Source organism: Rhinolophus sinicus, chromosome 16 (genome assembly GCF_057876585.1).
Source record: "Rhinolophus sinicus isolate RSI-liver-muscle chromosome 16, RSI-T2T, whole genome shotgun sequence".
Lineage (NCBI taxonomy): Eukaryota > Metazoa > Chordata > Mammalia > Chiroptera > Rhinolophidae > Rhinolophus > Rhinolophus sinicus.
The window spans coordinates 12,849,290-12,874,722 of record NC_142516.1 but is presented as its reverse complement, the minus strand read 5'-3'; the positions used below and the strand labels follow the sequence as shown (position 1 = coordinate 12,874,722).

The 25,433-nt window shown below is 47.1% G+C and overlaps 1 protein-coding gene across 6 annotated transcripts in view; it reads right to left on the bottom strand.

The window, feature by feature from the left end:
- CDK5RAP2 (CDK5 regulatory subunit associated protein 2) overlaps positions 1–25,433 on the bottom strand; it is a 168,846-nt gene that overhangs the window by 66,075 nt on the left and 77,338 nt on the right. For 3 of the 6 annotated variants that reach the window (XM_019731198.3, XM_088793159.1, XM_074330933.2), the window contains exons 15-20: positions 19,060–19,157; positions 13,378–13,508; positions 11,795–11,907; positions 9,531–9,659; positions 4,730–4,825; positions 2,237–2,424 (exon numbers count right to left, since the gene is read on the bottom strand). In XM_019731198.3, the coding sequence (XP_019586757.3) occupies positions 2,237–2,424; positions 4,730–4,825; positions 9,531–9,659; positions 11,795–11,907; positions 13,378–13,508; positions 19,060–19,157 (755 nt within the window). The remainder of the gene's footprint in view (positions 1–2,236; positions 2,425–4,729; positions 4,826–9,530; positions 9,660–11,794; positions 11,908–13,377; positions 13,509–19,059; positions 19,158–25,433) is intronic. The other 3 variants (XM_019731199.3, XM_074330930.2, XM_074330932.2) reach the window with 3 other exon arrangements.

Sequence of the window (25,433 nt, the reverse complement as noted above, 5' to 3'; positions counted from 1 at the left end):
TGGTCCCCCTGTAGCAGGGAATCCACCTTCATACACTTGCCAGGGCTACCCCCCTGCAGCCCACAAGCTGCCAAGCCTCTTTAGAGCTTAGCAGACTGCTAACATCTCTGGACCTCTCACCAGTGCCACTCTCCAGGGTTACCTTTCCTGTCCCTGAAACATGCCCAGCACAGCAGACTCAGATTTTCTAGGAGTTAGGGCCCCTACTTCTGTCACTCAGAGCTCAAGACTATTAGATTTGTAAAAAACCAATAGTCCCCAAGGGCTTCCCTTTCAGATTTTCAGATATCAAATTTCACACCTAATTTTAGGCTACAATGACCAAACCATCTCGGTGATAAAATCCTAGACCACAGTCCTCCAGGGAACGGGGACTAAACGAATTGGAAACACGTAAAGAGAGGGCTAAGATCACACACATGGTGACCAGCACAGGGGAGGAGGGACCAGCCAGGCGCGGCCCCGCACTGACCCTTTCACTCCACCTCCAACGGATGGATTGCTCCTGTTGATCAAGTGCAAGACAGCTAATTAGGCTAAAGTGACTACTGGGTAAGCCGCACCCTTATTTCATCCGAGCAGACAGGTTGAATCAGAGTTGCTCCTGGGGCCCAGCTACTCTGCTAGCCCCCTAGGCCCCGGGGTGAACGGCTAGAAGGTGGAAGGGAAGGTGGAAGGGCTCCGAGGCTGAAGGGAAGTCTCAGGCCCACATCTGTGCGAGCTCTGCACTGGGGTTATCAGACACGGCTCAACAGTGACTGCAGAGGCACGACTCACCGGCTGTCTCTGTGTCTTGCATACAGTATGAATCTTACCTGAGGGTTTTAGAAAGGGGTAGGAGTAACTGGCCGGGCAAGATTTAAGCAGTAATATCACCAAAACCCCACCTAATATTAACCGACCTGGATCTATACTTATGCCCATAATTTCACTTCCTCCTCCCAAGATGCCTATGGGTTAGATAAGTATCATCACCCCCACACTATAGATGAGGAAATCAATATGTGGAGTTCTGCCACAGGTCTAAGTGGCACAGCTGGACTGGAGTACAGGTTTGTCTGACTCCAAAACCCCACTCCCACCACGGCCCATTGGACTTCCCAGCTCACACCACCCAGGTGTGTTCCTAGGTGGCCCTCTGAGAGAGAGATGCATCTTTTAATTCTGATATAACATGTGGGACCCTGATGTTGAAGAAATCCTCCATCTCTATGGTCAATTAACTCCCCACGATAATAAACCATAAAAGCCACGGCCTGGAAGATTCATGCTAGAAAAATGTTAGGAGATGTCAGGGAATGGGGAAGGGGGAGCCTGCCTGAGCTCACAAAAACAGAACACTTCATTGTCACCCCAATAAATTAAAAAAACAAAACAAAAACAGAACACTTCAATCCTGTCTTTTAGCTAAAGAATTGTCTATGCAGGTTAGTCCACCAACGATACAAGAAACAGTGGGGCTCCTGGCTCTTGTCAGGAGTCATGCTTAGTAGTTATGGCTCCATTTCTCTATCTGTGCTGGAGGAGAACTGAAAACGTTCACTGAACACAAACCACAGGCCAGCCGTTTTCCTTACACGGTATTTTTCCTGTTTTTTCTTACTCTTTACAGCAACCCTAAGGAGTGGTCAGAGAAGCTGAGGCACTGCCAGATGAAGAAAAAGCTCCTTCGGGCTCCAAAGCCCAAGCAACTGTCATGATGGACTGGAACAAATGTGAAAGGGGGGAAATTGGCTCCGAAAAGATCAGTTTCAAAAACACAAATGTACCGAATGTTTCTCCGCTTTTGTTTTAAGGAAAACACCCTGTAGTATCTCCTCATGTAGGAAGGACTCCCAGCAGACATAATGAGGGGAGAATTTTTGTTGAAGCTCATCATAAAACAGCAGAGTCACAACTACAGTGGTGGTTTTTAAGCTGCTGTAGAAACTGGAAGAGATTTCGGTAGGGCTGATTCCTCTCACTGACAGCCAGACAAGCCCTCCCTGGGGCTCCCAGGGATGATTCTAGAGGAAAGCTTTCTCTCTCCTTGCATAAGGCTTTGCTGAAGTCCCCTCACAGCCACTCACATGCAGCCTAATTACTTAATTGCATGACTGGCTAGATCCCTTCCAAGTCATTTCAGGAGCTCTCTCAGGTAAATGACACAGCACCACCACCTAAATCCATTTAGCAGAATGACAGTTTGTTCTCCCCTCACACTGGAAACAAAGCAAAGCCAGGGCCCCACATCTACCTGGATTCCAGTAACAACATGGCCTTCTCGTTGAAGAAAGGGGTAAGCAGGTTCAGGAGCTCGCCTTCTTCTAGATTCTGGTCTCCAGGGCAGCCAGCTTTGTGGGCTCCATCGGCGTCTAAAATACTGGAATCTCTTTGCCTTAAGTATCCATTTTTGCAGCCCCCTTTGGGAGAGTCCTCCACAATCTGCAAATCAAAGTATTTGGTCAAATAATGGACTGTGGAGGAGAGGAAGGAGGCACATGGCGGAGAGGGAACGAATGGAAACAGTCAATGAGTGAGTGCTAGTCAGCCAGAGAGAACAGGAAGGCAGGAGAGGGAAGAGGGACGCAGGCAGCCAGGGCCACACACACTCTATGGCAAGGCGATGCTCTGGCAAGCGTTTCCATCACTTCTGCTCACCCTCGGCTTCCTCCTCTGTAAGATGGGAACAGTACTGCCACTTCCCAAGGCGCAGATGAGCACAAAATGAGCTGACTCACCTGAGTGCATGATACAGTATCTTACCCGCTATGGCGTGTTCCCCCACCCCACGGCCCACTCCTTGGAAGCTCTGCCTGGGGCACAGAACCCCTGCCATTAGCAATGCTTCGGACGTTGGTATAGACTTCTGCAATGTATCGTCCCAATTATATAACGGAAAGGCGACTTGCTCATTACAGATCCATCCGAATTAATGTAACTTTGATTTGTCTCATTAGGAAGGTGGAAAGTTCCTCATTCCCATGGAGATGTTATTTATGGATCACTCAGTGACCCCTTCTCAGGTCACTGAGGGTCCCGGGAGTGGTACCAAGGATGCATCTAGTTAAAGTCCATGCTGGGCATGTCTTGAGGTGCTGCAATTAGCATTCTTTCTCCTCCTTTGCAAAGCTGTAAATTTCTTCTACCAGCCTATAAATACCTCCCCTTGATTTCATTACTGCTGCTGAGATACACACTAGCCATCACACCCCTCTCTCAACACTTGTAAAATGATTAAGTTTTTAAATGGAAAACAAGACCCAGACAAAAGAGCTGTTATTTATAGGGTCTTGTTTGCCACCAATCTAGTTATTAAATCCATCTAAATAAGCAACCTCCCAAGAAGGAAAAGTCTAGAACGTAACAATAAAAACAGCAACTGCTATCATTCACTGAACATTTTGTACATACCTTTCTATTTAAATACCACAAGAATGCTCATGAGAAGTACCATTATCTTCATTGATGGGGAAACTCAGCTTAGGAGTTAAGCAAGGGTTAACTAAGCAAGGTCACAGGGAAAGTGACCAAGACTCAGAATCAGATCTGATTCCAAAGCCCCCGCCTAAACTGCTGTGCTCTCCATAATATCTACGACTTCATGACTTCCTGTTCATGACCCCATGAACTTGAACACCTGGGAGGCCATAATCTGCAGCCTCCTCGCTCCCACCACACCCCAGTCTTCAGGGTCCCTTCAACCTTGGAGAGTGTTTGCTCCCAATGTTCAGTATCACTGTGACTAGAGGAACACTCTACGTGGACAGAGTCAAATTCTCCTCCATGCCCAGGTGACACTAAGCTGGGTTCCAGATCAGGAGATTACAGAAGGCCCTCAGAAGGGGAGTTTGGTTCTATCAGGGGCTCCTTAACTGGAATCAAATGCTCTGGGAGTTCACAGCATGTAGAGACCAGGGCTCTTGTCCCAGCTCTGCCACTGACTTCCTCTGTGTGTGTCCCAGATAACCCAGCTCCCTGCATAGGCCTGCGTCTCCAATGCATACAACGAGTGGGTTGGGTCGGATCTCTAACGATCTGTCCAGGTCCAACATCCGAACGCCCATCATCCTCCTTGTGGGGACGGAGCCAGGAGTGCAGTTTCCAGGCTCTCGGCCTCACGTGGAAAGGCGCTGGCTCAGGTAGTAAATCGCCATCAACTGTGATCGGATGGCCATCAGCTGTGGCTAGTTGGCCGTCAGCTGTAACCAGTGAGCCATTGCCACTAATATAACTGCTGTGGCTACGCTAGCAGATGATGGTGGCTGAGCTAGCAAGCACGGAGTGCAGTTAGCACGGTGGACTGCAGTTAGCAAGGGGTTGGTTGGTTGGTTGGTTGGAAGAGAGAAGTGGACGGCGGGTTGCGGATTATGTGGATCCTACTTCGCCCAGCCGCCAGCGAGAGACTATAGTGGTGTGACTCCCCTACCTGTGGCTCCGTGGCTGTTCCTTTTTGGCCTCACCATATCCTGCGTTCTTACGTGGGGAGCGGGAGCTGAGACCCCGCATGACACTCCTATAACAGCCCTGTTTTTATTTGCACCTATATGTCTGCTGTTTCATGACTGGCTCTACCACCCAGTCTGTAACTTCTCAGAAGGAAGAGAACTTGTCTCTGCTGTCCACAGGCACACAGCTGGCACTCGATACAGGCAGAATGAACAGAAGCCCACTGGAGTCATTCCAGACTAGACAACTGGATTGGGCACAGATTGGGCGATGGAATAAGAGTTAATTGCCGTGTTCCTACCTTGTCACTCTGCTCCAAATGCTGGTCACTCAGGGAATTATTCTCGTCATCCTCTCCAATCTTGATTGTGTCCTCGACTTCCTTGCTAGCCGGAAGCTACATGGTGCATGGAATGGTGTGAAAATGCAACCCAAAAAAGGGTGCCGCATGAATATGCATGAATAAGTCAGTGATGACTTTTTTTTTTTTTTAATGCAAAGCAAAAAACAAACCAAAAAAGAGGCAGAAACAAATGCCAAAGCCATGAAATAAAAATTAACCAAAGTTAGAGTTGCTAGTTCTGGCAAATCACATTCAGCTGCCTGGGATCAGGCATAATTTAAGGACCAATTCCCCAAGAAATAACGAGAGCAATTTCCCCCTGCCCTCGCCTGGCCTTCCCTGAGCTGCTGTAAATTGAATATGCTGTCTGTTGTGCTGCTGCCATTCCTGCCATCGCTAAATTCACTCTCAGATTATATAAAAGTAACAAGATTTTGGAAAATAGCAATTGATGGAATTGAAAATATCAAATAGCGAGAAAGCAGTAAATGAAATTTATGGTGTGTCTGATTTATGCATCACTCCTCCTATTTAGCACAGGGCATAAACCTCTTTTTGGACTGTCACACATCTGAGATGGACGGTCCAGCAACACTGCCATTTTGCTGGCAAAAGGTCCTCATTGCTAATAAGTAGGGTATCAGGCTTGCCTGACGATAACTGTATGATTTTGAAAAGGAAGGACAGTTATTTATACAGAGTGCATAAATCCCTAATGCTTTAAAGATGTGTAAATGCCAAAGGTTTGCCATTCTATAAATGGACAGTACAGAGTTCTCAAGAGGGCCAGATCTCAGTTCTCTGGAAGAGTAAAAATTCTAGTCATGGGACGGCTGGGTTAACCACATAGAAACTGAGAGGAAAGGTGGCCACACCCAGGGAGAACATCAGTCAAAGTTGTGTCAAAAATTATCCCAAACCGCATCTTCCCAAAGTGTCAAAACCACACACTAAGTGCTGAGTCACTTGCTGAGCATGCTGTACAGAGGAGCAATGTCTGGGGATCTAGCGCCATAGTTTTTTCTATAAATTCCTACATTTAGTCAATTACCCCCATAATTCTCCCAGCCCAACTGAAATCTGTCTGATCTTCCTTTTAGAGAAAACCCTTGTTTTGGAAGAAGAAAAATAAAACAGAGCCAAGTGACTTCAGGAAGTCATCTTATGGAAGAGGTCGCAGGAGTAGAACATTCCACCCCACTACATCCAAATCTGCAATCAGGATCAAACAGAACCGATGACCACAAACCAGATCCTACTGTGCTAACGATCAAGCGATAAACAGACTAGACGTGCGTAAGTTTACTCATGAAGGCATAAAAGTTTCTAACTATGGGTGAGGAACCCTCTCCCGCTATTGGCTTCTTCCCCATTATTAACATATTCTCAAGTAATACAGATCAACTAGGACGATTAAACTTGGTAGTGAGAGTATAAAATGTTAAACGACTATGGAAAAAATATCGACAATTTCTTATAAAACTAGTAACCATATGACCCAGGAATTCTACTCCTAGGTTTCATCAAGAGTAGTGGAAATATGTCTACGTAAAGATTTGTATATGAATGTTCATACCAGCTTTTATCATAATACCCAAAAACTAGAAATAATCCAAATGCCCATCAATAGCAGAATGAATGAACAAATTAATATATTCAAACAATGGAATACTACTCAGCAATAAAAAGGAACCAACTGCTGACTCACGTAACAAAATGGATAAATCTCAGAAAACATTATGCTGAGTGAAAAAGCATTACACAAAAGGAGACATACTGTATCATTCCAATTATGTGAAGCTCAAGTATAGGCAAAACTAATCCAGGGTAGAATAAAATGAGAAGAGCGGCCAGGGCTGAGGGTGGGAACTATCAAGAAGGGACATGACCTTGATGGGGGTGTTGGGTTACACGTGCGCATACATTTGTAAAACTTAGCAAAAGCAGACTTACAATTGCATTTCACTGTATGTAAATTGAACCTTAAAAGAAAACATTAACTATGAACATATTACGGTTAAAGATAAGCATGTTGAAGTGTTTAGGGGGAAGCGTACTGATGTATCCATGACGATTTATCCAAAAGATGGAGTAATGATGAACAGGTGGGAAAAGTTAATAGTAGAATCTAAGTGGTGAGAGTACCCTGAAGATAGTCTGCTCAAGTCACTCCTGTACGAGCAGGTCAATTCCCAACCACATTTTTCTATAATACATGAATTAATAACTAGTAAAAAAATCTGTAAGAAAATAGGGGCAACCTCATTAGAGATTTTTTTAAATGTACTTTAAAATGGAAGAATGCCTGTTCTTGGTCTTTTGTTGGTTGGTTCTGAAGTGAACTGCCCACAGGCAGGAAATAGCAGTGTTGGAGCAGCGGGAGGGGGTCCACACCACAGTGGCCATTTTGAAGATAAACGTGACCAACCATCATCAAGGGCTCCTACTATCTATACTCTTTGTCAAATTAAAAGTTTCGTTTATGAAAATAAATGAGAGGCCTATTTTATACCTAACCTCTATCTGTACTTTTGACCTAGTAGTTATACATCTGGGAATACAGTCTAAGGAAAAAAAAATCCTAACCCCAGAATAACATTTGAGTCCAAAGACAATGATCAGGTCCTTTAAAATAGTGAATCACTGGAACCAACCTACATGTCCAACAATTAGGGAAGCTGTTAGTTAAATCTCAGTACATTCATAAGATGGAAAAAGATGCTATAACGTAACAGCAATTGGGGGAAAAAAACAAGAAACAAAACTGTATATATGTATTGTGGGCATGCACACATTCATATACGCAAATAGAGAAGGAAAGAGACCAAAATGTTAGTCAACTGTGTTTTAAAATGACAGAATTAGCGGTAATTTCTTTTCTCTATTCTCTATTTCCCAAGTGCTAGGTAATGCTGCGGGTTAATTAAATATCAGAGAAAAAAAATACCGAGTTTTTAAAACACAGAATGTTTGTTTCCTTTTCTGATTTACAGGCTCCTGAGAGTAGGAATGGGACCCAGCCCCTACTCTGCAGGCCCTGCTGCACAGCAAAGGGTGTTTGCTTCTGCCTGGTTTCTCATCAGAGGAGAACCACACTCTCCCAAGGACGGCGGCCCTCCCTCTCTGCCACCCCCTCCCACCTCTAACAACCTCTTCTCCCTCAGCTCAAGATTACTGTGGGAACATCATCCTTCCCAGGCTGCCCGTCCTGTCCCATTTGGGGGAACATGGGGGGCTGTGCTGCAAAGGACAAGGCTATCCATAGGGAACAGCAAACTGAAGTGCGACCTGACAAACGACTCAATCTGAATGGCTGGTATGAAGACCTCAGAGTGGGAAGAGGAAAGAGCCTCTGTTCTCCTAAGGACGTAATGGGACATTTAACAGATTTTTTTTCAAAGGGCAAATGAACAAACAAACTCGCCATTTACAACCCAGATGAAGGAGGTGAAGAATGAGCTGCTTATTAAAAAGGCTGCCTTGGAGAAAACAAACCAAGAGACTCGTTTCTCCCTAAATGGACTGCAGATATTCTTGGTTTTCAAAATTATCTGGAGCCCTGGAGGCTACGATCAATAACAGTCCATCTCTCAAAGACAGCAGATGGCCAGGGCGCAGCATAAATACCTTGGAGCATTTCTCACTTTGAAGGTGGGAGGAGACCGCTTAAGGCTGACAAATCTTTCCCCAGAAATGTTGTGGCAACAAGACCTCCATTTCTTTACCTGGCATGCCAGGCTGAGTTCAAGATAACGCTAACCAAGAAGATTCCGGAGGACCCAAGCACAAAAAGGCCCTACTACGTTTCATGGCAAGAACAGTTCCGGTCTTCTGAAAAAGCTTAACAGGTGCAGGGAGCAAGGCTCTTCCTCCTGGAGAGTTAGGCCAAGTCAGAAGCTAAAGGGAGGAAACGAAAAACTCTTCTTCACTGTCACACCTTCAGGGTTTTCCTAACGCGCAGCATGTGCCAAGAACCAAGAAACTCGGAGACAACACATCGCAGAGATGAGCAGAGACCCAGACATCATCAGAGGGAACAGGCTTCCCTCGTCTTTCCCTGGGAGGAACCGACAGAACGGGCTTCTCACCCCCAGTACACAAGCCCAGTGATCCACATGCTCTTTAGTGTCCACGGCCGTGAGGTAACCTTTCGTGGCCTTGCAAACTTTCCAATCCGCCAGCAGAAAATCCCCACAGCCAGGAACCTGGCTGACGGGACTGTTTCCTGCCTGTCCGGTCCTCTGGACGTGGCAGAGTGCAGGGGCTCCCGGGTATGTGTGGGGAGGACCAACACACATCCCATCAAACCCAGAAGTCCAAATGCCATGCGAGCGAGACGATGCACAAAAATCAGGGGACTCGTACAGAAGGTAAATGAAAGATGTGTTACTTGTTTGATTTTCAATGTTAATAAATTCATTAATGCTACATCTCCACTACCCAAATTATCCGGCTGACCTGGCGATTCTCCAGGTCCCTCCGAGACCACGCCCCTCATCCGGATGGGCATCTGCAGCACAGAGCAGGGCCGGACTTGGAGTCAAAAGCATCACAACGTACCAAACGTGTCCGTGTAGACATGACCCAATTTCGAGAAAGCCTGCAGACAGACCTGCTGACCCCACAGGGCCCTCAAAACCCAGCCACAGCAAAGGGAATTTCAAAAGAGACGCCCTGAGACAAATGCAGTCTTGAGAAATTTGGGGGGCTGTTATTTTTTTTGTAATTAGCACATGATAACAAGAACATTTCTTCTTACCTCTGTTTGTTGTACTGTCTCAAGTCTGTCATCCCCCTGGAACCCCACGCAGGAGAGATCGAAAATGGTTTTCTTCAGATGCTGGTTGTCTGTATACAGTTCCTTCACTAGCTGTATAAGGTCACTGACCTAGGAGATAGGAGCAGAGGAAGGACTGGATACCCATACGCAGAGTTCAGATTCCCCGGGCCACTCCCCTGGGCACAGATCTTCCTATGAGCAGACCTTTCAGCATCACAGTTGTGGAGTCAGGTGGCCTGATTCTAGTCTTCCAGCTACGCTGGGTACGATGGAGAAAAACACTAGCACACCTGTATTCTCATCCCAGGGCCACCACTGCAAGGCAAAGAGGTTCTGGGCAAGCTCCCTAATGTGAGCCTCCACATGCCCATCTGTGGAATGGGTTCCTGGGAGACTGAACACGGTGATGGTCATAGAGCACGAGAGTCCTCGGTACAGTCTAATGACAGCTCCTACTCTCTCTGTGTTGTTCGAGACCCTCGGGAGGAAAGTCCCCAAGACCAAAGCTTCTGAGATGTGTCCGAGCCTTATTTTACACCTTCGCTATACACCTACCTAGCAATGTCAATAGTAATAACAGTCTTCAATCACAAAGCAACTTACAGCTACTAAAATACTCCCACAAGCTTTAGTCAATCATTCCTTACAAAAACCTGAGGAGGTGGGCAGGCTGGTATGACTCTCCCCATTTTACAACGAAGAACCCGAGATACAAAGAGTCCCAGGTCCCGCAGCTGGGAGGTGTCTGGAGAATTAAGAGACATACGAGTATAGCGGCTGCCAAAGTGCCTAGTCATGTGGGAAGGGCAGGGCCTCCACAGAGGCAGAGCCAGGCCCGGAGCTGAGATCTTGGGACTCCCAGCCCAGTGCGCTTCCCTAAGGCACAGGTCTTGCCAGGCCGGGTGCAGAAGCAATTAAGCAGACACCCCCTTCATTCCCTGCAGCCGTCAAATCCCAATGGCCAGTAATTTTCCAAAGACTTCTTAATGGGGTAGTGATTAGCCTCTCAAATAAAGTTGGAAATCCCATCCTGACTACACAGAGCAGATGTCCACTGCACCAAAACATGAACACAAATTGCACCCAAATCGAAAGGTAATAGTGAGAAGAACAAAACATTCTGATTCTATAAACACAAAGTGCCAAGCAAGTGAACTACAGCGGGTCCCTAATATAGCCACAGTAGGTACTAGAAGCAGCTATTGTCATCCCCATTTCCTTTATCTTCAAAAATTTATAAATCCCTCAATGCTAATTGCTTTACTCCTCTCAAAATACCGACATTTTTAGAGTTCTCCTTTCTATTTCTTTCTTTGGTACCTTACACCTGCTATTTTTCTCTTTCTCAGCTGAGAACGCCCTCTGCCCAGACAAACTCCTACTCATCCTTCAAAACCCACTTCAGGCCTCACTTCTGTTGAGAAGTTTCTTCTGATCAAGGGAGCACTCCCCAAACCCCAAGTTACCCTGTCCTTCTCTGCTGCCTCTGTACCTTGTACAGCCTGCTCGGATTACAGCAGCCGTTGCACTCCACACTGCAATTCCTCATTTGCGAGTCTGTCCACTCTATCAGAAGGTGAATTATTCCAAGACAGAAACTGAATCTGTCACATGTATATGATAATTTTACAATAAAACAGCCTCCTCTGAGGTCACGCTTCCTATTCTTATCAATTGCTCTCAGAACCTTGAAATACTAAACCACTCTAACCAGACCAACAATCAACAGACTAAAAAACCTGTCCAGTTTTAAAAAAGATTTATTGATCAAACCTGGACCTTTATTCTCCCGAAAAGCATCTATTAACTCCCACCATGTGTGCCAGGTACTGGGAAATCAGAAATAAATAGGACGCGATCACTAACTTGAAGATGCTCACAGCCTCGCAGAGGGTGAGGACAAACAGCCAGATAATTACAGAGCTGCCTGAGAAGGAAATCACTGTGATTCGGGACAAGAAAAGAGGCAAATGACCCGAGGAAAAGGTGGCTAACTCTACGTGGAAGGATTAGAGAGCATTTCCTAGAGAAGAGTGAGCCAGGGCCCGGGCCTCAGGCCTGAGAACGAGCGTCTCAGAGAGACGGGGAGGGCGCTCCAGGTAACGTGTGCAGAAGGAGCAAAGACAGGCAGGGAGGACAGGGAAGAAAGGACAGGAAAGGGGCTTTCAGAACCTTACACCTCTGATCAGGAACCCAACAGACAACAAATAACCAACAAAGCACTGAAACTCAGAGGCCAGTACCTTTTTCTTAAGTTCTTCTTGAGAAAAATGCTCCACTTGAAATCGATTGTGGTCTTCAAGACAAATACTCAGATAAGATGTTTGATCACTATAAAACGAAAATGGTTCTTCTGCTTAAAGAAAAAAAAAGGGAGGGGTAGAAAAAGAACATCAGAAACAGATCCTTCCAAGACCAATCCCAGTGTCATCCAACTCAGGCAGTTTGAATTGGGTGGGGGTGGGGGTGGGCGCTGGAGGGGGGCGTAAGTACACATAGGGAGTTTAACCTTTAGGACACAAATAATTTCCCTTCTGTCTCTACAGGCTGGTATCTCAACGTATGGTTTTATCATGGGCCGTATCAGCTTTCACTGCAGCCAATTCTGAATTCTAATTTGCATATCAAGTGTTGTGCCTGGAGACCATTCTGAGTGGCAAAGCGAATGGTGATTTCAGTGTAAACGAGAGAGCGACTGTTTACGTGAGCATGCGGGGAAATCAGACGCGACCCGCAAGGGTAGAACACAAGGGAAATAAGCGCCTGATGGTTTTTTATGGCCCCAGAGTCCTCCATGGTAGCGAGCAGACCAAGTGCAGAAACCGCCTGCTCGATCCCAGATAAGAGAATCTGGTCGCCTACGTAAGGGTCCATTTCCTCTGCCACACAGGTCAGAGCGGGAAGGCGCAGAGGAGGCCAGGCTATTGCCTGAATGAAGTATAGCCACCAACGTCTCATTTAACACACATGGCTATGAGCTGATATACCTAATATACTAGACAGAGCCATACTTCAAAAGGAGATGTCCCAGCTCACATCTGGGTAAATCACTCCCCACCCTCTCCCCCTGGGCCTCAGTTTCTTCTTCTGTAAAAGCAAGTCAGTACCGACCCGACCTGATGGGGTGACTGTCAGGCTCGGGGCTGAGAAGTCAAGTGCCTGGCGCTGCGCCCTGGACACAGCAGGTGGGTGCTCAACAAGTGCCACCCCTCCCATTGCTAGTACCAATTTTCCCCAGATGTGCCAGGTACCAGGCCAGACATACAGAAAGGGAGAAGATTCCAGCCCAGACCCCAAGGGGCGCAGGTTCTAAGAAGGGAGTGGGCCAAACAGCACTGTGATGGCAACAGTAAAGAACCACAGGCGCCGCATCTCGCAGCCCTGCCTAAGTGAACCCACGTGTGGTCATGACAATGCCAAAAGCAATATTTCGACATGAGACAGCAATCTCACTCCCACGCGTCTGCAGTCAGGGTGCTGGGGCAGGCAGGGCGGGTGTTTCCCAGGGAAAGGGGACTGCAAAGTTCCAAGGTTGCCTGAAGCTGGAAGTACCAAAGGATACAGACCATAGCAGAAGCACCAGAAAAGCAACCCTGAAGCAGACCCTCTGCAGAATTAATACAGTTTGCTGGGCCTTCGACGAGGAAGGCCGAAGCCAGGCGGATAAGGCTGGGAGAGCCACGTTAATAGTCACCACAAAACAGGAGCCCCAGATGAACCCTGGGGGTGCCTCTTCTCCTCCTGGAGTTGGAGGCCTCTCCTTACGTTCAGCCAAGGCCCTCCACGTGGAAAAACCAAAGGGAAACACATACAAGAGGGTGTGTACCTTCCCGCCTCCGAACTTCGCTGATTTGCTCCTCCAGCGTCTTCCGCAAATTCCGGTAGGAAAGCACGTCGTGCTCCAGCTGCTTCCGCAGGGCAGCAACGTTGTCTAACTCAGCCTGCAGGCTGCTGACACTTGGTAAAACAAGACATCAGCAATTTTAAAACAGACCTGTTTGTGCTTTAAGATGCAAAACCCAGCAAGCCTTCCTTTGACTTTCATGTCACTTGTGGGTTTTTTTCTGGTTATAAAAGCAAATACATCTTTATTATAGAAAATGTAAAATATAAAAGTATAAAGAAAAAAATTACCATGATCCCCCTACCGATGAACACATGGCAGACTGTATTTCCTCCCAAGCTTTTTCCCTGAGTATGTTTTACAAGGTGGAAATCACACTGGACATACAATGTAAGTTGTGCATTCTTAAATACTTCCCTACATTTTTGGAAATTATTTGCAAACACCATTTTTTATGACTGTGTATTATTCATAGGTAAGTGTCCCACCATTTACTTTAACTCGCGCCCTATTAGTGGGCGTCTGGGTCATTTTCAAGTTTTTGCTACAGATGTAACTAGGGAAAAACAGTTTAAATCCGCAGGGTGTTTGGAAAAATGCCTTCTGAGGGCTTGGATTTGGAGGGGTGGCTCTCCAGAGCCTGGGGATCGCCTGGCACCTGGGCTTCACTAGAGGGGACAAGAGAGCATGCCTGCGCCTGCTGTCACTCCAGAAAGAGCCGACACCGGGGTGAGGGTGAGTCGCAGGAAGGAAGAGAAAAAAGAAAGAAGAGTGAGCCGATAAAAGGAGGGAGAGAGGGACCAATTCAGGGGCCAAACAGACTCCACTGTAATGGGTTAGCCACTCAGAAATCCACAGAATAGATTTTTGTTTTCGGGGGGTGTCAAGTTTCATAGAGGGGTCACTGTAATACAGTGCTGAGCTGCATGGAGAGCACCCCAGAACTCAGGGGAGGCCAAGAAAATGCACCCCTCCCAGAGTCGGCATTGAACGCGGGGAGGACAGTCCACCAAAATTGCCCCAATGACAGAAACGCCCTGTATTTGCTGACACACAGCCAATCGCTGAACATGCCTGCCGAGCATGAACTGTGGCTGGCGGACCCAGGAACTGAACGCTTCTCTAAATGTACATGTAAACAGGCACATGGCTGGTGGCTACCAACTGGGCCCTGCAGGTCCAGAAGAGCCCAGGACTCCTTATGACGTGTATGGGGCACGGGTCTGAACCCCTTACACCCAGCTCTCAGAGGAACGGAGACCCCAGCCAACATCTGAATAACACAAACAATGGTCCACTGAACTCTGTGCCCAAAGCCTATTTCACACTCAGGTTAGTGTCTTAAGACAAATTCCTAGCAGGTCAAAGGAATGAGTATTTTTCGCGACTACCACAACGTACTAACAAATCCGATAGCCTCCTTTGCTAGACACCAAGAAATACATCACTCCCTGTCCAGCGTAAGAGGGTCCGCCAACACCTGAAAATTGTCCATATAAAATTTATGAAGATGTGGCTTTTTCTAGAAAGTCTATCAGCTTTCAACAGATTTTTCAAAAGGAGTCCACAGCCCCAAAATGGATAGGAGCTATTGCTCTAAATACCAGGGGGGCCAAAAAAATGTATACACATTTTCGGAGATGTTACTATGTGTTACTTTTCAAAGTTGAATTGAATTACAGTAGCAATGTGTAGTATGACGTTCACTCAAAAGGTGGCATTAACCAAATGAATGCTCGCGTCACCATGGGACAGGCAGGACAGTCAAAGAAAATGGAGGAGGCACATTGTCGCTCGAGGAGAGCAAGACCATTCTGAAGTGGTATTTGAAATTCAAGAACGCTGTGGAAGTACAACAATGGAGGCGTGAGTATGCAACAGAACCTCCAACTTAACACCCTTTGACTTCTCCCTATGGGGGACCTTAAAGAATGTGGTGTACCCTAGAAACCCGGCTACACTGGCGGTACTTCAGGAAGAAATTGAAACAGCATGCGCAGTGCTATTAGTGGACACTTTGTCAGCATTGCTCAAGCAGTAGTTCGCCGTAATCAGAAGTGTCTGGACGCTGATGGTAACCACTTTGAGCACCTCTTGTAATCGCAGAAGTCAAATGTGACTTGTGTTCATCTTTTGTTATCGGTATATATTGGGTATTACAATTTTAACACAGATTTTTCCTTTTTAAAAAATGTGTATACATTTTTTGGCACCCTCTGTATATATGCTACAGATTCAAGCCCCACTTCTCCTTCAGAAATTTCTCCCAGCTCCAGCCACGGGACTGCACACATAAATCAACATATAGCAGAAGCAAAATAAACCATTATGTCTAATCTTCTATGCTCGCTGCTCTGACGATGGCTCATTGTGGAGCAGTCTTCTTGCCAGGGAAGGGGCCCTACTAGCAACGTGTACCTGCTTCCATTTCAGAACAATCATAGCGAGCAATGTGGAGGCTGATGGAAAACCTTACAGAGGTGTCACAGCTCAGCACTTGCGTGGATGCAGTCGTGCTGCAGAGACACGTAACCGGGGAAGAAAAAGAGATTGTTTTAGCGCAGCTCCTGTGATTAGGGCTGGGAAAGCTAACTGCTTCACTCCCTCCTCCCTTTTCTGACAGGGTGAAAAGGACACAGCTGCTGCGCCTGTGTCTGTCATTTATGTTTCCCCAACTCCAGAATCTTTTTCAAGGTGTGAGGAGTTGGTGGAACAAAAGGTGCTTCACTCAGAAAGAGGCAAGAGCTCCATGCATTCCGCTTTCGGGAAAGGAGTGGGGGAGGAAGCGGAAGTGGGGAGGCAGAGAGGCCCAAGCTCCAAACGGCACACACACCCCCCCCCCCCCCAGGGACCTTGACGGCCCAGCCAGTCAGTCGCCCGCCAGAGTCCTGTTGTCCTTCTCTGGAAAGTGGGGTAATACCATTCCTTCAAGACTGTTTTGAGGATGAAATGAGCTGCTGCATGGGAGTCGCCCAGCGCCTCACACATACCACCTGCTCAATAAACATCACTTCCTCCTCCTGTATATCCTAACAAGTCCCAAACAAGAGATAATGTTCACAAGCCAAAATTTCTGACTCTTATGAGTTACAATAGTGATTCTCACCTGGAGACGATGTTGCCACCCAGGGGACATGTGGCAATATCTGGAGACACTGCCACAACTGGGGCAGGGAAGGGTGCTCCTGGCGTGCCATGGTGAAAAGCCAGGGACGCTGCTAAACATCCTACGACGCAGAGGACAGCCCCTCCTAACAAAAAGTTATCCGGCCCCAAATCCCAACAGCGCCGAGGGTGAGAAACCCTGATCCGCAGGGAACTGCAAAGAGTACTAGTTCTCAGGATGAGCGATGTCTCAGTAAGGGCCTCGGCTCGGGCGGGGGCCAGGGCGATGCGAGCGCTGGTGATTCCTAGCTGTAGAAGCTCGGACGACACCCTAACATCTCCGAGAGGATTTCCACTTCTGCAAGACGGGACAAAGGCGCCAACTTCTACGTGTTGCTCTGAGGAATAAGCTAGTAAAGGGGAAAGGACCAGGCACACACGTGCCCATGACTAGTCTCCTTCCTGACCTCCCTTTCCCATTGGAATGACAAGTACTTCCTACGGTATGCCTCCAGAGTCAGCCACTGTACTGCCAGTTGCCAGAGTGAGAAATGCTAGTTACCAACAGGGGCGCCTCTTGCCTCAGCTCATCGGTCTGCCCTCTGGGCATGGCAAGGACAGAGGAGCCGTGTGTGCGCGCTGGGGTATCGAGACATACGGAAGCTCTTCATGTTGTATTCTTCATGTGTTACCATTGACTGAGCGCTTACTATGTGCCAGGCAGTATTAGGACGTCACACATTATCATCTCGTTTCAAAACAGCCCTACAAGACAGGTAGGTGGGCAGGCAGGTAAGTAGGGAGGTAGGCCAGCCAATCTCAACTCTGCAAACACACACGGAGGCTCAGGGTGAAACGAGACTTACCCCAGAACTCAGAGCTGCTGAGTGGCAGAGCTGGGGTTTGCACCCTCAATGGATTTTGACTAAAGATGAAGCACCCTTGTCAGTCACAGCCCTGACCTGCCTCAGTCCCATCTCACATTTTTATACATTAAGGAAGAGCCTATGAAATTCAGCATCCACGATGCTAAGGGGACTTGCCAGCAACATATCCACCCACACGACCTCGCAGTGCCCAGAATCGAATCTGGCTCCCAGCCAGGGAAACTGCACAATTAAACTCACGTTGCCCATTCCCCCTTAGAGTTTCCCAGCATTGCTCAACCCCTTCCCCAAGTGAAAATGACTCGTAGCTAAGGGTTCTGGAAAACACTCACTTGCAGAGAGGGAGGCCTACTCTCAGAATTTCATTAGATGTTTTCATTTTCCCTAAACTCATTTCAGATTTAAAAATCTGAAAATTATCCCATAACTTAAAAGGTTGGGGGAGGCAGATAGGGGAGGTATTCACCCACTGAACATTTCCCAAGTGCCGACTCCATCGCGGCCCCAGGAAATGGAGGCGAGCACGACAGGATCCCCCGAGCACGACAGGATCCCCGCCCTGAGGGAGCTCCCGTCCCGAGGAGGAGGCAGGTCACAGAGACAAGCACACAAAGGTGCTAAGGGCAGTTGTGAGGGCAGAAGAACAGAGGGGGCAACTTCCTGGGGATTTGCGTGAGTCTCCTGACAAGGGTAAGCCTCAGGATGAAATCTCAAGGACTAGTGGGAGACAAAGCAGGGTGTGGGGACCCAGGCGAAGGCAGGGGCAGGAGAGCACACGGGAGGGAAGCACAAGGCTAGAGTGAAGGGCCTAAGAGCAGGAGCGATGAAGGGTGAGTTTGTGTAACTTTTTATTATGGAAACTTTTAGTCACATACAAAAGAAGACAAACTGTGATGCAATGAGCCCCTCCCCCATCTGCTCACACCCCAGCCCCAACAACCCAGTCGTGTTCCACGGTATTCCTGTCCACTTCCTCTGCTTCTGCGCTGTTTTGAAATGAACCCCAGACACCACTCCTTTCCCCTATAACTATCCCAGTGTGTAAGAGAGATGATTTCGTAATGTGAGAAATCACTGAGGCCCACCCTGTGTTTACAGACAGGCAAACGGAGGCCCAGCACAGGCCATGTGTCTGTGGACACAGAGCTACAGCCAGACAAGACCACGAGCCTGTAACTGACTCCACGCCGCCTCACAGGCAACGATTCGTATCAGCAATTCTGTAAAGACAAAGTCACTCCAAGACGAAGAGACTTGTTTGAGTCCCGGGGTCTGTCCCTCACCACCTCTGGTCTAGTCACTTCACGCCTCTTACGGAAAACAGGCATAACATTAACACTTCCCTCACACACACTTGTGAGGATCGTCTGAGATGATACATAGGACTTTCTAAATCTATGATAAGTAGAATAAAAACCTGAGAGATTATATTTTTATTCTAAGTTTGTTGCCAAAAGTCAGACAATTCTTGATAGAAAATAGGTATATGAGATTTAAATAAGGCAATCACCATCTAAGTACTGTAAGCTTCCTAGGCAAACTGGTAGGGCTTTGCTGCCTCTGAGACACGAGCACTTATTCAAAATTGTGTGTGTGTGTGTGTGTGTGTGTGTGTGTGTGTGTGTGTGTGTTCACACTCCCATGCATGTGATACACAAACAGGAACCCTTACCTGTCTGAGTCCTGCAGAGATTTTACCAGGTGGCTGTAGATGTCCCGCTCTTTCTTCAAGACCTGAATCAGCTCTTCATAGTCTAACTGCTGCTTTTCCTGAAAATGACAATGGGCATCTGACATTAAGGGAAGAATTTTGAAAGAGCACGTCCTTACATTATGCAAACATATGTGGACAGTTCTGGTTTCTAAATCCAAACGCTGATCCCCTGTGCCAGGCTCTGGATCAGGCCACAGTCAGGGCGCGCCACCTGCAGGAGGAGTGGGGAATGACTGCCCATCGCCTCAGAAAGCTGAGAGCTGTGTGGTGCTGCCAACGCTCAACAGCTGCAATGAAAGAACCATCATAGTTGTCCTATTCGTCCACCGTGAAACAGCCACCCCTCAGAGCTGCTGGTCACCGTTTTTACAACACTACGAAGACTGTCTTTCCACACTTCTTCTTGCTCCAAAGATAAGAAATTCAGAAACCAAAACCTGACAAGTATTAGGGACAAGGGACTTTATATCAAAGTATAAGTGAGTCACGCTTTACAGGCATCCCAGAGTGATAATGAAGAGATCTGAGGTGGTCTCTGCCGCATAGTAGTAACTAGTGACCTAGGTAACTAGCTGAACAAACCTCTATGAGGTTTAGTGTCCTCATTTATGAAATGGGGATGTGATTTTGTGAATCAACGTTCTCAAATGTGAAATTGTTTTTAAAAGTTCAAATTTCGGCTCTGCCAACTTACCAGTTCTGGGATCTCAGGAAGTTACTTAATGAAGACTTGGTATTCCTACCCGTAAAATGGTGGACAATATCCACCACCTCATGGAGGTATAGGACAGATAAAAGTTAAATTGTGTACCACAAGGAAACAGGGATCCCAAGAGAAATGGCCAATGCCAGTATTGGGGAAGAAAATCAAGGACAGTAACAAGATCTGTCTTTAGCATTTTGTTGTGCCAGAAAATAAGGGATTGCTTACATAATGACAGAGTGTGTTACCAGAAGGACAGGGGAGCCAGTTTGAAAAGGCCAAATCTGGAACAATTTGAGCTGCAAAATAAATAATGATAGTTACAGATTATAACCTAGCAAATAAAATCAGAATTCACGAGTCCATTGTGACATGAATAAATGTATAAATAAGAAGAAGAGGGGGCTTTTCTTTATGGTAGAACAACAACTAATAAATGTAGAAGGAATGATGGAATTAGAAAAATCACCACTTGCCAACCACCACGATAAGAAACAATTCAGCCAAGAAACATAAAAGGGATGCTAAAACCAGTGGGTGCAAGTTTGAAGATGAGGGTATTTACATAAGATTCACCACCACCCCCGCAAAAAAACCCAAAACTTATTACAAAGGACAAAAGATTAGCTATATAGTTGAGACACCAGGCAGACATCACCTTCGTAAAGTTACCAAGGTTAGCATGGCCAAAATGGGACAAGCCTGAATCACGTGCTGCTGGGTAGGACGCGATGACAAGACTGCGTCGCTCCTGTGATACTCCTACCCAAGATGTCCAGCCTGAGGCCAATCACCAAGAAACCCCAACTTAGGGACATTCTACAGGACACTTCAAAGCTATCAAGGCCATGAAAGTCAAGGAAAGACGGAGGAACTGCTCCGGATTGGAGACTTAAGAATCGAGACAAACGCAGCGCGTGACCCCGAACTGGATCCTTGTGCGACAGCGGGCTTCACGGGACAACTTGTGAAACACAAATGAGTATGAGGATGGGAAGGGAGTGAAGCGACCCTGCGAACTCCTTGTTTGTGGTGGCTGCGCAGTGTTACACAGCAGGGTGTCCCTGCCTAAAGGAAGCATGCCCTAACGTGTTCCAAGGTGACAGGACTTCACGTGGGCAACTCACTCTCAGATGGCTCGGGAAAAGTAAAACCCTTCACTCTTGTAACTAGCCATATACTTGAAATCATTTCAAAATAAGATGTTAAAATAAATAAAGTTAATGTGTGCAGAACAGCTAGCCCAGCCTAGATGCTCTCAATACTGGGAGGGGACACACGGGGGTAATGGTGGGACGGGAGCTGCAAGCAGCCCTTGAATTTCACACTGACTTACGCTTTCTCCTGAAGTTAACACACTACCCAGGACAGGGATTCCGAACCTGATTAAAATTCAGGAGCTGCATGAATATGAACAGCGGGGAAAAGCCACATCTTTACTTTCACTAACCCCTAAGTTTAGCACTGCCTTCAATTTTGAACTGATGGAACCCTGTTATTGCTACAAACCACAGCAGTCGTCCTGTTTCCCTGTGACTGTCATCAAAAGAAATGGAGACTCTGTATATGTTACGGTATCTCAAAACATGTCTTATCACGGCTTCAAAACTACAGCAGTCACTGGGCTCGCCACTCAATCTTGTTACTTACACATTCATAAAGCAGCACCATTTTTAGCATACATTTTAATATTTTGATAACCAAATTTCAAAATAATTGGTTTCCTTTACAATCTTGTGCATTTAAGTATTTTTCCAGGGAAGAGGCCCATGGCTTCTGCTGACTACCAAAGGGATGCAGACGGCAAAAAAGGGTTCCGAAGCCCTGACCTGAGAGAATACTGCTACGCTTCTAGCTCTGAACAAAACAAGGCAGCAGCACCGCCTGCCAATTAAAGGTGTAAAGGCTGAACCACCAGCTTGGTCATGAGCAGTGAGGCACCATGGCTGCTCGAAATGCCAGGCCCTTTTGTAAATCCTGCCACGTGTCACTGGCACAGGGAGCTCCCACATGCCTTTTGCGCACAGCAAGTGTCACGTGGGGCTGTCTCAGCTCCCACCTGCACACGCCATGTGTGCGAACAGAGGGTCCCAGAGACGCGACTGGGGAAAAATTCAACAGGAAACCAGGACCAAGAAGCCACCGAGTCCACAACATGTCAGCCTGTGCTGAGCGCCCGCCAGGCATTTTCTCCTTTGATTTAATCCCCACAACAACCCAATGAGCTCAGATGTGACCACTCTGCCCATTCTGGTGAGGAGGGAACCGTGGCACAGAGGGCCAGTAGCGTGCCCAAGGCCAGGGCAGCCAGGCGCCAAGTACACCTGCCAAGACCCCATAATGGATACAAAGCACTGGGGGCTTGAGCAGGGTAATGTCAGTGCTGTTGCCACATAAAAGCCAGCCAACAGTGACAGAGAAAATAAGGAAACTTACTGCTTCTTGAGCACCCACCTACCTTTTGAGGCAGTGATGATTAAGAGGGTGTGACCTTATTAACTGTGTGACCTTGACAAGTTACTCAGCCTCTCTGTGCTTCAATATCCTCACCTATAAACAGAGGAAACAATTCTACGTATCTCACTGTGTTGTTAAGGAGATTAAATGAGTTCATCTATACAGAGTTCTCAGAACAACACCTTGCATAGAGTAAATACTCGATAAACACCAGCCATAACTACTGTTCCTACGCTCCCGTGCTATGCTTGGTACTTGACTTAAATAATCTCTAATCACAACCTGGGCAGATATATTAATCTTCCCGTGTTTCTGATGAATAAACTGATTCTCTGGGAGGAGAGGTAACTTGTTCAGCTAACAACTGGCAGTCAGAATTGGTGCTTAGGTATGTAACTTCAAAGCCAACCAAGAAGGGCTAGGATAAAAGACAGATAAAAATGGAGTTCTGGTGGACGGAGTACCCTCCAGGTGCGGAAATGTGTGCCCAGGGAAACAACACCAACCCTGGGGACCCTGTATCTTAACTGGGTCGCTGCGGGCTGGGCTTTCAGCCCTAGAGGACCACCCACTGTGGTGCTCAGGCCTGGCTTCCTGGCTCAGCGCCCTCTCCTCTTCTTTGTAAAGGCAGCTGTTCCAAACCTTCACCAGTTTCTCAGGTCTCTGCTCTCCTCAGCCCCACCCTCCACCTGCGAGCTGACCACAGCTGCACTTGCTTTCCTCCTGCCCTTGCATCTCTGTGGAACTGGGAAACCCCTCCATCCGAGTGCCGGGGGAAACTCCTCACTCCTCTTCAGAGACTGCATCCATCAGTCCCTCCTCTCTACAGACAGACTCCAGACACCTTACAGGATGTGCTCAGGCCAAATCCTCACCAGGAAGCCTTCCCTGACAGAGAGATGCCCTCTTCTGGTTCCCTCACCCCAAAGGCCAAGGGCATAGCGACCTCCCTTTCACAGGTCTGGGGGCTCCTTCCGGGCAGCAGTGTACAGGGCCCAGTACAGTACCTGGCGCAGATCAAACACGGCCACAAATACTTGCTGAGCTGATGATGAAATAGGTAAGAGAGGAACACAGGGGCTGATGGGAATCTTAAGAGCAGAGATTCCTGTGGATATTTTGCATAATGGAAGTCGCAGTGAGTCAACGTCTTCCTAGAAGCAAATTGCTCGCCCATGTTAAATAAATGAACTCTTCGGAGCCATTTGGGTCACATTTCATCAATCACCTATTCCCCTGCGTTGAATCATGCCCCATTAGAATGAAGTCATTTGGCTCCCTCAGCAGAGCTGACAAACAAGTGGATCTCCTCGGCCTAGAGGCAGAGGGCCAGGCTGCCCGGAGCAGAGGAAGGAGAAGCACCTCTGAGCAGGAACAACCCACGCCCCGCCCCACCCTCCAGCCCTCACCCTCCACCCTCCACCCTCCACCCAGCTCCTCCAAACAGAAACAACCCAGACTGGAGGCCGCTCAGGTCACAGAAAACTTGAGATGGCCACACATCTACTGTGTGTCCGACTCTGCAGTTACTCTCCACAGCCGGAGAACGACGACCCACCCAGCTCACCACCATTCCCCTGCTTCACCTGAGAACTGTCCCTGAAATACAGGGCAGGGGTGAGTCCTTGGAAGACCCCTCTCTCCTCTGTGAGCCAACCCCTGGGTCCACACTAACCCAATAAGATTCTCTCCAGAGATTCAGAAATTTAAATGGAGACACCAGAAGTCTGGGAGTCGATGGGTGAGTCAGGTCAAAGACAAGTCTACAACGTCTGCTATCCACGGAGCTGCCACCATCTCACTCGCAGCATACTGTATGTCACATACTGTATCGGTAACAGCCCGCAGTATGTTCCCGATAAATACGCCCTCCCATTGTTGTTTTGTTCAAACTACTCAATGCTGGATTCTATAGCTTGAAACCCAAAGAACCTTAACTAACACACTTACATTATTTCTAATCCTCTCAGGAAATGAACATGTAATTGCCCATCATACAGAGTAGGACGGAGGGTGAGTTTCAGAGAGATTAAGTGACTTGCACAAGGTCACAGAGCTAGTAAGTGGCAGAACTGACATTCCAACATAACGACACCGCATTTTCTGCTCCACCACAGTTTCCTTGATGACTTGGAGGAAACGTGTGTGATGTGCTGACCACAATCTGAAGAGGCAGCAGACATGGAAAGAGAAAACTTAATGGCTCACTTCTTGGTAATCAGGGCAATTTAGCGGCCTTCTAGATAGACGGTGTCTATTTCAGAAGCGATGTCACAGCTCTGCAACAAAGACGTTTCTTTTCACAATCAGGAAATTCAGCAGCGATGTCCCAACCATGTCAACAGCCAAGCTATAAATCTCTGGCTGCAGCAAGTTAAATATGGTCCATGTGTTTTCCCCTCTGTTCTTCAATTCCCCGATCACCCAGCATTAATTCTCAGGCTCACACAACGGTGAGAAGGAAAACAGACTGCCCAGAGTCGATGGACACATCATCACCGCCTCAAGTTCTGTGCAGAAACGGTCAGAGGATCAAGCCTAAGTCAACACCAATGGCCAGAGGCACAGCAGAGGGAATCCATGTTTTCCACAAGAGAGAACTCTAATCTGCAAAGTGTACCTTCCTGGGGTGGGGGCGGGGGAGGGAGGTGGACAGGGGCCAGCAGGCTCCAACAACTGGGATTTCTTAAACTGACACCTAGAAATTTACAATTCCTAAATGATAATTTTATAATTCTTTATCCACAATTTGCAATCAGTCTTACAGAACAGAATTAAAACCTTTGCTAAAATACTCAGGTATTTTGCACAGTAATTTAAACATCATCAGGATTTAAATATAATTGAAATGCCCGTGAAATGAGTTTTATACTTGCGGTAATATGAAAGTACTACAAACATCACGTAAAAAATTAAAAACGAAGTGGTACAGGTGATCAAACTAATGAGGTTAAATTTTAAAATACTCAGCCTGTTCAATAAATTTATAAACATTCTGTTCAACATTTAGATACTTTTTACATGACTAAAACATGATTCAACATAGCAAAGTTTAACTAAATGCATTCAAGTAAGTGAAGATCTGTCCATCCAAAACCCTGATGGGCTGCTATCTTGTTTCAAAACACACTACTGTGCCTTATTACAAATTAGTGTACATCTCAACACCCAA